Genomic DNA, 13,384 nt, shown 5'->3' with positions numbered 1-13,384 from the left:
AGGTGATGTAATATAATGTAACCACTAAATAAATGAAATTAATCCATGTGTACTGGCATATAAAGTTGTTCATTATTTAAGTACATCAGATAAGTTACAAAGCAATGTACATAATAAACTTCACTTTTTTTTTTTTTGGGTACTGGGGATCGAACTCCGGTCCTTGTGCTTGCGTAGCAGGCAACGAAACTACTGAGCTAAATCCCCGGCCCATAAACTTCACATTTTAAGTATATAGTGAGCTCCATATATATTGATATTTGATTTACATCTCCATTCTTACATGATAAAACAAGTAACTTTGGAAATAGTTTAGGAAAGAGATGTAAGTGAAGATGGATTTTAATTTTTTTTTAATGGTTGCACTTTTTTAATTACACAAGGTATGTTTCCCTGAAATACCCTCTTGTCAAATGTTAGACACTGAGTAACATAATGTCTGTAGCTAATAACCCAACTAATGAAGTGTTGGGAAATGAAAGAAACCAAATGATTTCACACACAACTAAAACCTGATTGGTTCTCACGTTTCCAATATTCTGGAGCTGAGTTTAAATTCTGTCTACAAATTCAAATCATCAAAGAATAAAGAATTTTACCAGAGTAAACTGGAGAAGTCACTTGGATTTTGAATATCATTTCATCTGTATATTTTGCCTGGTGAACACAAGGTAACTAATTGACCATGTTTTAGTAGAATGTTTATCTTTTTAAAGTATCATGTGTCTCAAAAGGGAAAAAATAGAGTACAAAATGTTTCAATATTTTGTACTTAGGAATAGGTGGTGCTTAAGGAGATGACACTGAAAGTCTATTAGGTATAAAGGCAGTATTTATCAAATGACAATCAGAACATATGAACGGGTATTTCTTAGTTTATGCAAATAAATGTATTGCATTATAAAGACATGAAAAGTGAACCCATTTGCAAATATGGAGACTTCGACAGCTTAGTGATTATTTTCAGTAGATCTAAAGTTGGGGACACTGCTTTGTTCTTATAGGTAGCCATTTGAAACATGAAGACTATGATCCTGCTGTTTTGTCTTCTCGGAACGACTCAGTCATTACCAGTAAGTGCAGTCTGTTTGCTTTCTGTGTCAGCCAGCTGTGCAGCATCTCTAGCTGCAGGCCTCTGTCTTCCTGCAGCCATCAGAGTGGATTTAGTTTATGATGCATTTTTTTCAGTTTCCTGTTTTTATTTTCCAAGGCAAAAGATAATACACTAATAAGGTGTTGGTGCATATTTCAATATTTCACATTTTAAAATACATCCACGCAGTTAGAGAAGAATTTCAGTTATTTTGGCAAAACAATGGGTTAGGAATGAGGGAAAATAAAATGCCTCAGGCTATATCTACTTAAAATGGACAATTATTTGATTTTCCAAAAAAAATTTTCTTGACAACTAATTTTTTGTTCATGACTAAAGGAGTAAACTAAATTTTCTGATTTTTCTAATTGAGTAATTAAATAAATTATAGATTATGTAAATTCTAAAATGTCTATCAAACTGTGTGATACCAAAATCATACTACAAAGTGGTCAGCCTTTTTTTACTCTGGACATTTCTTCACCAAACATGTTCACATATAACAGGTTTTGAAAGAAAAGAGGATCAGTGTTTCATACTTACTCCAGATTTCCACCTTATAAACATACACATGGGTGGTTTGGATCTCAAAATGGACTTCTCTTTGTTCAAGATGTTTCAGTACAGACATTAAGAAAAAATATATTTGCTATTAAAAAAAGAAACCATTCTTAGTCGAGCCTGAAGCTCACTTGATACTTCTATAGTCATCCATATAATCAACCAATATAGATTGAAAGCTCTTTGTGTGCCAGACACTGTACTATTTCCTAAAAACACAATGGTGGGGTAGCTGGTCCCCCATGGTGTTCACAAGACCTATGTATATAAATCAAGTAATTGTGGTAAAAAAAAAAAAGAAACATTAATTATAAATAGCTGTGATTAGTGCTGTGAAGGAAACGAACAGGGTAAGCTTAAGGGAGAATGGAACAAAAGAGGAATAATCAACCTCCCCCTTACTTTACTCCATGTCCATGTACATTTCATCCCAGAAAGAAGGGCTCTGTGAAAATTTAATCTGAAACAAGGTAAAGTAGGAAGTTAACTTTTTGTAAAACAAATAGATATTTCACATCACTGAATAACTTTACCAAAGGGTTCTTCAAAATAAAGTATAGTATTTTTTAATTTTCATACAATTGTGAAAACTTAAATAAAACTGTAGAAGCACAGCAAAGGGGACTGGGGAGCAAAGTGCAGACCGATACAGCTGCCAAAGGAGCAGTGGACGAGAATAGGTCAGGGACATGGAGATGACACTAAATGTCTACTAGGTGGAGAAACAATATTTATCAAGGGAAAATCAGGACACATGAACAAGACATTTCTTATTTTGTGCAAATGAGTGTATGAAATGATAAAGGCATGAAAATGAATCCATTTGCAAATTGGAGACTGACAATATCCCAGCGGTTATTTTCAGTAGATCTAGAGTTGGGGACAGGCACCAGATGGCAAATACTGAGTAGAAAGAAAGGAAATCAGATGACTCAAAGTCACAGAAGTAGGTGGCCTGGAAGAAACCAACATTCTTTCAATAATTACTTGAATGCCAACTGTATCCCAGACATTGATTTATCTGCTTGGGTTGTATCACTGAATAAAACAAAGCATTTCTATCCTTGTGACATTTATATTTTAGCCAGAAAACAAATGATACATGTAATCAGGAGATTACATATGTGTTGGAGGTGGTGAGCACTAAAGAAAAGGGTAGGCAGAGCAGAATTAGAAGGAGCAAGCCTGGGACACACATCAGAGAGAGGAACATGGTCAAGGTGGGTCGCAATAAGAAAGTGAATTCAAGTGTGAATTCAACTGAGGCAGGTGCAGAAGTAAAGCAACCTCTGGCAGGAGAGCATTCCAGTCAGAGAAAATAAGTGCAGATGAGATGCCGAGGCAGGAATGGGCTGTACCAACCCCAAAAGAACAAAGACCCTGCTGGCCTGAGCAGAGTGAGTAGAGGAGATAAGATAGGAAAAGGTCATAGGGTAACTAGAGATTCAGAGCATAACACTTTATGGACCTTGAAAGGTGTCTGCCTTTTACTCTGAGTGAAATTGGCAGTCATTCCATGCACTGAGCAAAGGGAGTGACAGGATTACTGCTTTGAAAGGTTCATTCTGGCTGCTGTGTTAACAAGATTTTAGGGATGAAAAGATTTGTCTGGAGAATATATCCTTTCTTAGTCTTAAGACTGAAAGGGACCTCCACAGACTGGTAATCCCAACCATTCTTTTTACAACTAAGGGTGATAGTCCAAAGGGAAACCAAGAGTTGACTCCTCTGGGGCTGGTGCATGTGGAAGGCCACCCTCCCTGTCCACAGGGACACATCCAGGAGCAAAGGCTGGCTATAGTCAGCTGGAAGGGAAGGATTCATTTTTCAGGGCTAAGAAGAGCATTCGAGAGATCCTGTTTCTGGCTCTACCACTTACCACATCACCTTGGATAGGTGAGTTGGCTTCTCTTATCTATAAAACAAAGTGACACAACCAGACCATGGAGGTAGCAAGGACATTTCACTCCTACAAGTACCCTGGCCTGAACTTTCATTACAGGATCAACATGTCAGGCACAAGGCAAAAGTGGGAAACTAATGAAAATACAGTAGTATTTATGGCAGTTCAACTCAAGCTTTGGGAAAAAGCAAATATGCACAGAACTAAGATACTGAGTATATATTTCATGTTCAGACAAAGGAGAATAGCAGTTATAGAAAAGGAATAGAAGCCAAGGAAAACCACTAGAAAACCCATGTACCCTGGCTCACTCACACACACACACACACACACACACACACACACACACACACTCCTTTCAATTTTTACAATCTACAGATCTATCTCCTGCCATGCAAAAAATGTTCCAAGAATTAAAATTGTTCAAAATACATAGAGTTTAAAGACAGGCATTTTTGCAACAAGACAACCTGCTACCTTCTGGATGTAAAACCTGAACTGCATTCCTGGCTTCTCAAATATTTGTATTCACAGAAGCAGCTTAACTCTGCTTTGGAAGTATCCCCAACAAAACTGGCTCCAGATCAGGTGACTCCACTAACCCAACAGCAGCCTAGTCAGGTAAGTATCCTACAATTGAAAGATTTACAAACAAACAAAGGAAGCGTACTAAGCCTTGTGGGTTTAAAATCAAGATTTACACAGTGTTTCATGGATGAACAAGAGAGAAAGGTTTTACTTTGGGGAGGAAAAAAAAACGAGCCAAAACACTTTTTTTTAAAGAAAGGAAAAAACACTCTCATTCTTTTCCCTTTTGTTTGAATAATAATTTAGTTTAGCAACTAAATCCAATAAACTTTGAAAAGCAATAGCACACCTGTTTTCAAAGCTTCCTCATCTATGCCCTTGAGACATTGTGTTTGTCTTCTGTGATATCTGCAAAGGCAGCAGAAATTAGGGCTGTAGATTTCCTTGCGATTTCCTCAAGTTTTGTTTTCAAGCTGGTATGTTCCTGCAGAATCTGTTTCTTCAAAGTATATTTAAATACTTTTGAAAACAGCATTACCTCTTGACAACTATACTCCCTGCCCCTACACCTTCCTCTGCTATACCTACATCTAGACTTTGTGAAATAATACAAACAGGTAATACTAGAATCTAAAATTGTCTCTTTAGTCAGTGTACATTGTAGAATAGTCATGTCAGAAGCTAGTCTCCTTCCTTAAGGAGCCTGCAGTTCAAATGATTTCAAGACCCTTGTTAAGAAGAATACAAATTAGATACATAGAATTAGATACCTAAGTGAATATGGATGATAAAATAAGAAATAAGAGCAAGACAGCTAACAACATAAACTTGAAACATTGCTAAGGTGCTTTCCAGGACCACTGAAGGGGACAGCAGGGCCTAGGGAGGACCACGCAAGGCTGGAGAGGCCCTGGGTGGTAAATCCACCTCAGACAGGAGCACAGATGCCCTGAGTATAGCTACCCACTGGCAGAGTGGCAGAAATAGTCTCTTGTCTAATACATCAATTCCAACTCCCCACAGGTCTTCCCTTCCTTAAATCTGATACCATTAACGCAGCTGCTCACCCTGGGGTCAGATCTGCGACTGGTAAGTACCCTTTAGAGCAGGCACCATTCATCTTTTATAATATCCAATGTTAAATCTAATGCTTAATGTTGAGCATGGAGGAGAGGCAAGAACATGGGGAATGCCTGTCCACCAGTGCAATACACACACATTCACTGTAGATAAGCGAAAACAGAGGAACAGGAGAAAAGTAAAAGCGAGTTGGATGCTAGTCACTACATCTTGAAAAAGTTTTCTTAATAAGCATATCTCTTCTAAAGGAATTGATCTGATTCTCAAGTTCCTTTCACTTCTTCTCCAAGCCCCTCTCACCATTCCTCCTCCACCATACCTTACTTGGTGCCCATTATAACATCCACATGGACACCCACATAAACGTACTCACCCCAGTAATAAGAGCAAACTGCAAAGAGCAGAAAGATCTTCAATCTTCTCACAGAATATCTTTTAAGTTTAATCAGTTTAGAGTAGAAAAACAACTTCCTTTCCTAATTAAAATGGATTTTTCCAGTGTTCCTATTCAACTGTAGTATTAATTCATAGTCTAACTAAATGATTTATTCTCCACCTCATAATGTTATGGAATGCCTTTGAAGGAATTTATTTCTTCACAGAAAAAAAAAGCCATCAGAAAAGTCCAAGAAACTTTGCTATTGGAGCCAGAAAGGAAAAGCGAGGAAATATCACCTAAATAATTCTCCAAGAGAATGAGTTAAATGCTAGTGAAAAATGTAATATGGAAAAAGTTAGTAATGGACTTTGTCTTGTACTAGCAGAGTAAGCAAGTCTGAATTTTACCTGTGTCTAATTATGCACCCAGTAAAATGGTAGATATTTATATAACAAATCCTCACTCTAAATGTATTTTTACATTTGGCAAGTATATTTTAGTTTCCTAACGTTCACACTGAAAAAAAAAAACACAGTGAAGATCTCGTTCATTGCCTCACAGCTTACTCCTGCCCCAGGGCTGGCCCCTGGTGCCCAGAAACTGCCGCTAACCCTGGGGGCACTGAATGGACAAAATCAGCAGCAACCACAAGTAAGTACCAGGACTGACCCTCAGTTTAACATCAGAGGGCAGTTGCTCTAGGATAGAAGTGCATAGGTTTGAGAGAATGTTGTAAGTGTCTGGAAAATTATTCCCTGGTCATGTGAAGATGTATGTTCCATAAAACAGAGACCAGTATTTGGTGGTTTGGTTCTTGCTGGAGCCACACCCAGAATGCTGAGCACTCTGCCTTGTGACTGCTCCAGAATACATTTATAACTAGTAAGATGGGGAACCAAAGAGTGAAGGAAGATTGGAAAGGGAAGAGAATAAGGAGAGAAACTGAGAGGAACTGAGATTGTTTTCTACTGAAGACGTTCTGGGTAACGAAGATCACCCCAAAGAAAAATTAGGAGATGGGTACAGTTCATCTTCAGCAAATCTAATCTTCCCCTTTTTGTGTGCTCTTTGTTCATGCCACCTCAGAAAATCCCTAGGGACTCTCAGTTACTATATTCTCACTTCCCACCACTGCTTGCTTTCAGGAAAACTCTTAAAAAATACTTTCACACTAAGATAAAAATAATATACTTAAGATTTCATCATTTTTGGAAGTGTTTGCATTTTAACTTTGGACAAGTCCAAATCCTTAGCTTCTTGAATCTTCTCTAAACAATTTAACAAGCTTTGGAGAAAATATTTTTATCCTGTTATGGTCAGACTAAATTGTTTTCTCTCCAACATGTCAAGCCCATTATTCTCCACACAGATATTTAATGTTTTGTAGTATTATTTGTTTATTTTGTTAGTATGTTAATTAAAAAGAATATTTAAATACATATAAGAAAAAACAAATAATAAAATTCACCCAGAAATAAATTCTATTAACATTCTAGGATGTGTCCTTTAGTCCTTTTTCAATGTATATAGTACATTTTCAAAACAAGTTATGTTCTTGCTATACTAGATGTTCTGTAACCTGATTTTTTTCACTAAATACATTTTGAATAGTTTTCGTATCTTAAAATACTCCTTTATAGAATTATTTTAATGAGTGCTTAGGATGCAGTTCTACACTAAATTGTGAAAATGTGGAGATTTTTTCCCAAACGGTCTACTTCTATGAACAAAGCCACAGTAAACACCCTTGTAACTAAGCCTCTGATCGTGTCAATGAGTATTTCCCTTGGGTCAATTCAATGTCTGAAATGAAAGACACACAAAATATCTTATAATGTACGTCTTGGTAATAAAATCTACCCCTGAAAAAGCTTTGAGAAGCACGAATAAAGTGAGAATCTCCTTAATTTATGCTCCTAGTGTGATCCACACTCTGACTGCCCAGCTTCAGTCCCAGTCGTTGCCCTGATGTAAACTTAAAGACAGACTTAGTACAAGTTCTTATCCCTAACAAGTACTTGTCCACTGGAGTCAAAGGCATGAGAGGTCATTGTAGAAGTTGCAGAAGTTTCAGTATAGTGGGTTTAACATTGCATGCTCCCAACATGCGAGAATGTAAATCGACCCCCAGCCTCAGTGGGGATTCTTTGCTGTCTCTGGACTGTGCCCCGCCTAAGGACACCCATATCCAATCTTCTCCGCACAGTGCCAGTCTCTGTACCCCCCACTTCTCCCTATACAGAGAGGCTAACTTCTTCTCCCACAAACCTAGGCACCTCTTGGCAGCTCCCAATTATCAAAGGAGTGGTTTGGAGTAGACTCTAGATCCATACAACTCCTGTCAAATGTCAGCTCTTTGTGTAGTTCTGAAGTAATAGGGAGTTCCAGACCATTCTAACACCTCACCCAAATCTTTTCCAGCTACAAATTCATAACATTTAGCTACCAGTGACCGCTTAATTATTTCTCAGCTAATTCTAAGATCTCTGCCAATGCTGGGGTTACTGAGTGTTACATCTTGTGAGTTCCCGCCGTGCTGTATTTTAACAACAGAACAGTCAGGCAACTATGATGAGAATAGACATATGTTTCAAGAAACTTCTGTGTTTTAAAATATCAATTACTTGTTTTAATGTTTCTTCTGAGGCAACAAGTAAAAGAAATCTATGCATTTTATCATCACTGTAATTTTCAATATTATATCTGCTAGACACTAAAATTACTTTTTGTTTATGTGTTAGTCAGCTTTCCATTACCATAACAAATACTTAGGATTATCAACTTAATAAGAGAAAAGGCTTATTTGAGAAGATGACAATAGAGTTTCGGTCCATAGTCAGTTGTCCCTGTTACATCTGGGCTTGTGGTAAAGCAGCATGTGGTGGCAAGAAGTGCATAACAGTACAAAATGCAGCTAACCTCATGGCCAGGATGCAAAAGGGGGGAAATCAGGCATGAGAGTCCCAGTGCCCCCTTCCAGGGCAACTCCCCTAGTACCTGGGAGACCTCCCAGAAGAGACCATCTCTTAAAATTCACTGTCTCCAGAGAGTGCCACAAGCTGAGGACCCAACCTGATCACACAGGCCTTTGAAGGACACAAACCCTCATAGCTCCGTCTGCTGTGCTAACTTCTACTTCAAATGTGCTGGTGTGGACAGGGTCTTAAATATCTCCCTGACTAATCTTACAGATGGGATGAATCCTATCCAATTCTATGAGTGAGTCCTTATCTATGATTATAGATGATACATTAGTAACAAATATTGGTTAAACAAATATATCTGTTTAAGAAAATCCTCAATATTTATACTATTTCCCAGAACTTATCTTTTAATATATTTTTAGTGAATTTTTCTCTTTTATTTTCAGATGTTACCAATTTTTGTAGCACAAATTGGAGCCCAGGTAAGATATTTTTAGTATGATTTTTACTTTAAGTCACCTTGATGTGAAATATTTAATCTTGTCCCAATTTGCCAGTTAGTCACCAAGTTTTCAATCTACTTTTCACTGTATGGCTGCTGATAATAACAGGAGTTAATACTAATTGGGCACTTACCATGTGCCAAGTACTGTTGTAGTTCTTCACATGTATTATTTTATGTCATATTGAAAACAACTTCTTGAAGACATGATTTTATGTCCCATTTGAAAACACATCAATAGAAATACAGGTACTCAGTGAGAGTTGCACCTTCAGTAAATGGTACACCAAAAGAAACAACCAGTCAGTCCTCCCAACCAAACTGTTACGAAAGAAACTAATCTATGGGATTCATCTTATGAGTCATGATTCGGGGGGTTATATTTTAATCTTAAATTTATTTTTACCTATATGTATCTTCCCCCAAAAGAGACCATTTTCTCTCCTCTCTTCTTATTTACTTTTGTGACCGTAATTCCTGATAGCACTGATAAAATTACTAAGGGTCAAGATTAATATCAGCATAAGTGACAACTTTACTTCTAAAAAAAGACTTCAATATAAAGTTTAAAACAATCCTTAATTCCACATTTTGGACCATGTCCCAAGAAAATAATATGAAATAGAGCAAAGGCTTATGTTCAACATTGCCATCAAAGTAATATTTTGGTAGAGAAAAATGTTGGGTATAACTCAATTTTATGACTTGGAAAAAATGGTTAGGTAAACTGTTCAAAATAAGAATAAACACTATGTGGCCATTCAAAATTATATCTATTAAAATTTGTAAATAGTACAGTTAAGTGACTGCTATGGAATATTTTTTAAAAGGCAAGACATAAAACTATATAATGATATAATTTCTGTTATGTAAAGAAGAAATATATGGAAAAAGTATAGTACATGAAACTGAATGGTGGAATTATGCCTCTCTCTCCATTCTCCAAGTTTCCTCCACTATGCATCTATTACTTAAAATAGAAAAATACATAACTGTTTAAATGAAAGTGTCCTCACATCATTCAAATCATACATATGGACAATCCTATGTCATATGCTACTGTCAGTTTTGTGTAAAGATCACAAGACAGCTTAACACAATGTTGAAATTTTTTAAATGTTTCTTTAAAATACTTTAATTTATTTTAAGTTTTTAAGTTATGTTTTATAATGTATAGTCCCTTCAATATATTTAAATTTGCCTAATACCTTGTGTTTATAATTTTGCTTTTAGGCTACTATCCTAAGCTCTGAGGAACTGGTAAAAAAAAAAACTTAATCACTATCATATTAACTTCTTTTAACTTCTATACAATGTCTTCTGTCTTCACATAGTCTCTTTTGACAAGAAACTCTAAATCTCGTAACTTGCAGTCTGTTCAGTCTTAGGTGGGGTTTTTTGTTTTGTTTTGTTTTGTTTCTGGTATCGGGGATCAAACTCGGGACCTTGTGCTTACGAGGTAGGTGGTGGAACCACTGAGCTAAATCCTGGCCCTCGGTCTTAGTTTTTTACTGATGGTTGTCACTCATTTTTATTTCAAAACTGTGGGTGTCATCATCCTCAGTTTGAAAAATTCTGTGTTTCTATCCCACCTGGCCTAATTCTCATTCTGGTTTCATAAATCTACTTCTGGATTCTCTTAAATCTGAGACAAACTTCATTCTTGGCCCACTAACTCAGGATGACTTTAAGAAGTAGTTTAAAATGCAAATTTCTGGGGCCTGACCTAGACCTGCCCAATCAGAATCTCTTCAACAATGGAAAGCTCGAAAAATTCATTCAGTTATTTCAAAAACCACACAGAGTGGCTGAATTGACAAGAGAAATATTTCTGAATGAATATTCCAAGACCTTGAAAAACACAAAGGGCTGGGGGTGCACTCAGTGGTAGCCCACTTGCATGGTGTGTGCAAGGACCTAGATTCTTTCCCTTACCCTGAAAAAAAAAAATTTAAAAGATTAGAGCAGTGAAGGTGATGGCTGGTTAATCTACTTGAACTAATTCTTCATTAATTTTTAATCTCCTAACTTGCTTAGTACTTTTGTTAAAACTTTTATTAGGAAAAAGAGAGTTATGTCATAGATCAGTAACAGAGAGATAGCCCATCACTGTCATATGGATTTTCTGCCTTAGTATTCTCCAGGTTTACAAGCTACCTTTTCCCATGGTTGGCTTAATTCTGGCTTTCCCTTTCTGAGGAAAGGAGCCAGCAGAGTCCATTAAGTCCCAGTGATGAAAACAGCATCCATGTGGCTCTGGCCCAGAGGCATCTCCTCTGAGGAACACAGGATCTTCACATTTTATCTGACTCTACCCTCTCCAGCTTGCTGTTTCTACCCCAGCTTTCTGCCCTCCAAAGATGAAAGGTCAACTAACCAGACATCAAATGTGTTCCTTCTGACTTTGTCTTCTGTTTCTTTTGCTCTTCTAGCCATTGGGCTCCCAGATTTTCACAGGCCTCCTCTTGCATCCTCTGTTCCCTGGAAGCATCCTGCCCACCAGTCAGTCAGGGGCTAATCTAGATGCCCAGAATGGAGCCCTTCCAGGGGGACAAGCAGGAGAGAATGCTAATATCCAGGCCACCCCAGAGGGCCACCTTTTGACTCCTGGTGTCACCGATGATGACTTTGAAGCAACTACCCCTGCAGGCATCCAAAGGGCCACACACACTACCAAGGGGATCACCACAGGGTCACCAAATGGTGAGTTCCCAGCTTGGAAAATAGCTCTCCCCATGAAAGTCATCTACAGAATGAGAGAAAATAGTTCTTTGTCTTGCTTTGACAACTGCAGGTCTTTTTTGGTTTTTTTGGTTTTTTGGTACCAGGGATCGAACTCATGACCTTGTGCTTGCAAGGCAGGCATGCTGCCACTGAGCTAAATCCCCAGTCCAACAACTGCAGATCTTAATTAACCAAAGAGCCCTCTTTACTCACTCATGGTTGGTTTAAGCAAGGTGAAAGAAAGTTTTTACCAGGCCACCAACCCTATGGTATTAAACCTGAAAGAAGACACTTAACTACTTTCATACATACATACTTTCCATCTCAGCTCAGAGCTGGAAATATTTGGAAGCAGGCTGTGTACCACTCCTTCCTTGTCTTCCCCTAATACATACACACACACACACACACACACACACACACACACACACACACACACTCATCCACAGCCCTATGCCCTATGCCAGACACCAGGAACAGATCCATACTAAGATCATTCAACCCATTAGAATGAGCCTCCAAATTTCCTAACATAATACTGCAAGCAGCCACTGATAGGCTGGGGGGTCACACAATAGAAGAACCCATCTGTAGATGAGACTTTAGAAGTGTTACAAAAATAAGCTTTGCTAGCATCAACTAGCAAATATAATTGTTTAACATGTGGGGATACCTAGAACCAAATATTCTTAGGTTAAAAAAAAAAAGAATGACAATACTGAAATGCCTAATTTTGGAAAAGAAAGTTGGTATCACATAGAATACTTAAACTCAAAATGCTTTTAACTACATTTAAGAGGTATTTTCTTTTCTTCTAGGAACACAGTAAGCTGTATTAAACTTTTTCAGCTAAACCACCTCAAATTTGGTGATACATGTGAATCCCTTTCATTAATTACATTATGGAACAGATTGAGACACACTGGAGCATCTTCAAAGAAATTCTTAGTTTACCTAAAAACTCTCTTTGAAATTTCAGATAATATGTTAAATGTAGAATATTAATTTCTCAAATAAATATGAGAATATTAATTCTGAAAAATAATAGTTAAATGGGTAAATTCATCTTTGAAATATTATACCACTTCAGACTTGTAAGATTCATATATTAAAATATATTTTGAAATTTGACTCTTTTCTTCTTTGAGATGGAAGCAAGCTGGATGTCTTCAAAAACTCATGAACTTAGGACACCTATATGACACTCTAGGTCTAGGACTTCCTCTGGAAATAGGGAGCACATTGGTCAAAGCAGAGAGAGGATCCTCAGCAATGTGAGGACAAATTCTGATCTTCTCCCAACTGCCTCAGGACCCACTTTCCCATACGAGAAACAAATTTACTTTTCAATAAGCAAATTATTTTCAAAAGAGTGAAACACAAAAGTAGCAGGGAGAATATCAGAGAGGATGAAGAAGATGTTTGCAATACAATTCTTTTTAAAACATAAACACAATATCAATGGCTAATATTTTAAAGTATTATCTCACAACGTTTGCTAATTTGTATATGCTAGGAATCACCTCCCTCAAGTGGTTCTGAGACAGAAAAACTATGAGCAGTGGGTCTGCTGGAGCCAAGGAAAAGTAGCAACACAAGGGACAAGGTACTGCTAGAAATAAATTATGTCTCAAATCTGATAGTCACCCCGAAGCACAAACATAGGAAGGAAGAAGATGAAGGATGACAT

At 37.3% G+C, this 13,384-nt stretch overlaps 1 protein-coding gene across 1 annotated transcript; it reads left to right on the top strand.

Annotated features, from left to right (window-relative positions):
• Positions 1–580: 580 nt before the first annotated feature.
• On the top strand, positions 581–12,824 carry Amtn (amelotin). Its single transcript, XM_087185202.1, has 9 exons — positions 581–671; positions 1,005–1,073; positions 4,092–4,178; positions 5,109–5,174; positions 6,106–6,195; positions 8,915–8,950; positions 10,204–10,230; positions 11,403–11,673; positions 12,513–12,824. Exons 2-9 carry the CDS (start codon positions 1,020–1,022, stop codon positions 12,521–12,523), a joined length of 642 nt encoding a protein of 213 aa, XP_087041328.1. The 5' UTR covers positions 581–671; positions 1,005–1,019; the 3' UTR covers positions 12,524–12,824.
• The last annotated feature ends 560 nt before the right edge of the window (positions 12,825–13,384 follow it).

The sequence above is a fragment of the Heterocephalus glaber genome, unplaced genomic scaffold, assembly GCF_053883595.1.
Source record: "Heterocephalus glaber isolate CG9 unplaced genomic scaffold, H.glaber_assembly_v1.0 deba00000281, whole genome shotgun sequence".
NCBI classification, from domain to species: Eukaryota; Metazoa; Chordata; class Mammalia; order Rodentia; family Bathyergidae; genus Heterocephalus; species Heterocephalus glaber.
The sequence above is the reverse complement of the archived record's forward strand: the minus strand, read 5'-3'. Positions and strand labels throughout refer to the sequence as shown.

Bases quoted from the DNA above. Each gene is read 5' to 3' on its own strand.
- Amtn (XM_087185202.1), top strand. From the start codon at position 1,020: ATGAAGACTATGATCCTGCTGTTTTGTCTTCTCGGAACGACTCAGTCA. The intron at 4,179-5,108 runs GTAAGTATCCTA...AACTCCCCACAG, and splicing joins CCCAACAGCAGCCTAGTCAG to GTCTTCCCTTCCTTAAATCT. The intron at 6,196-8,914 runs GTAAGTACCAGG...TTTTATTTTCAG, and splicing joins AAAATCAGCAGCAACCACAA to ATGTTACCAATTTTTGTAGC.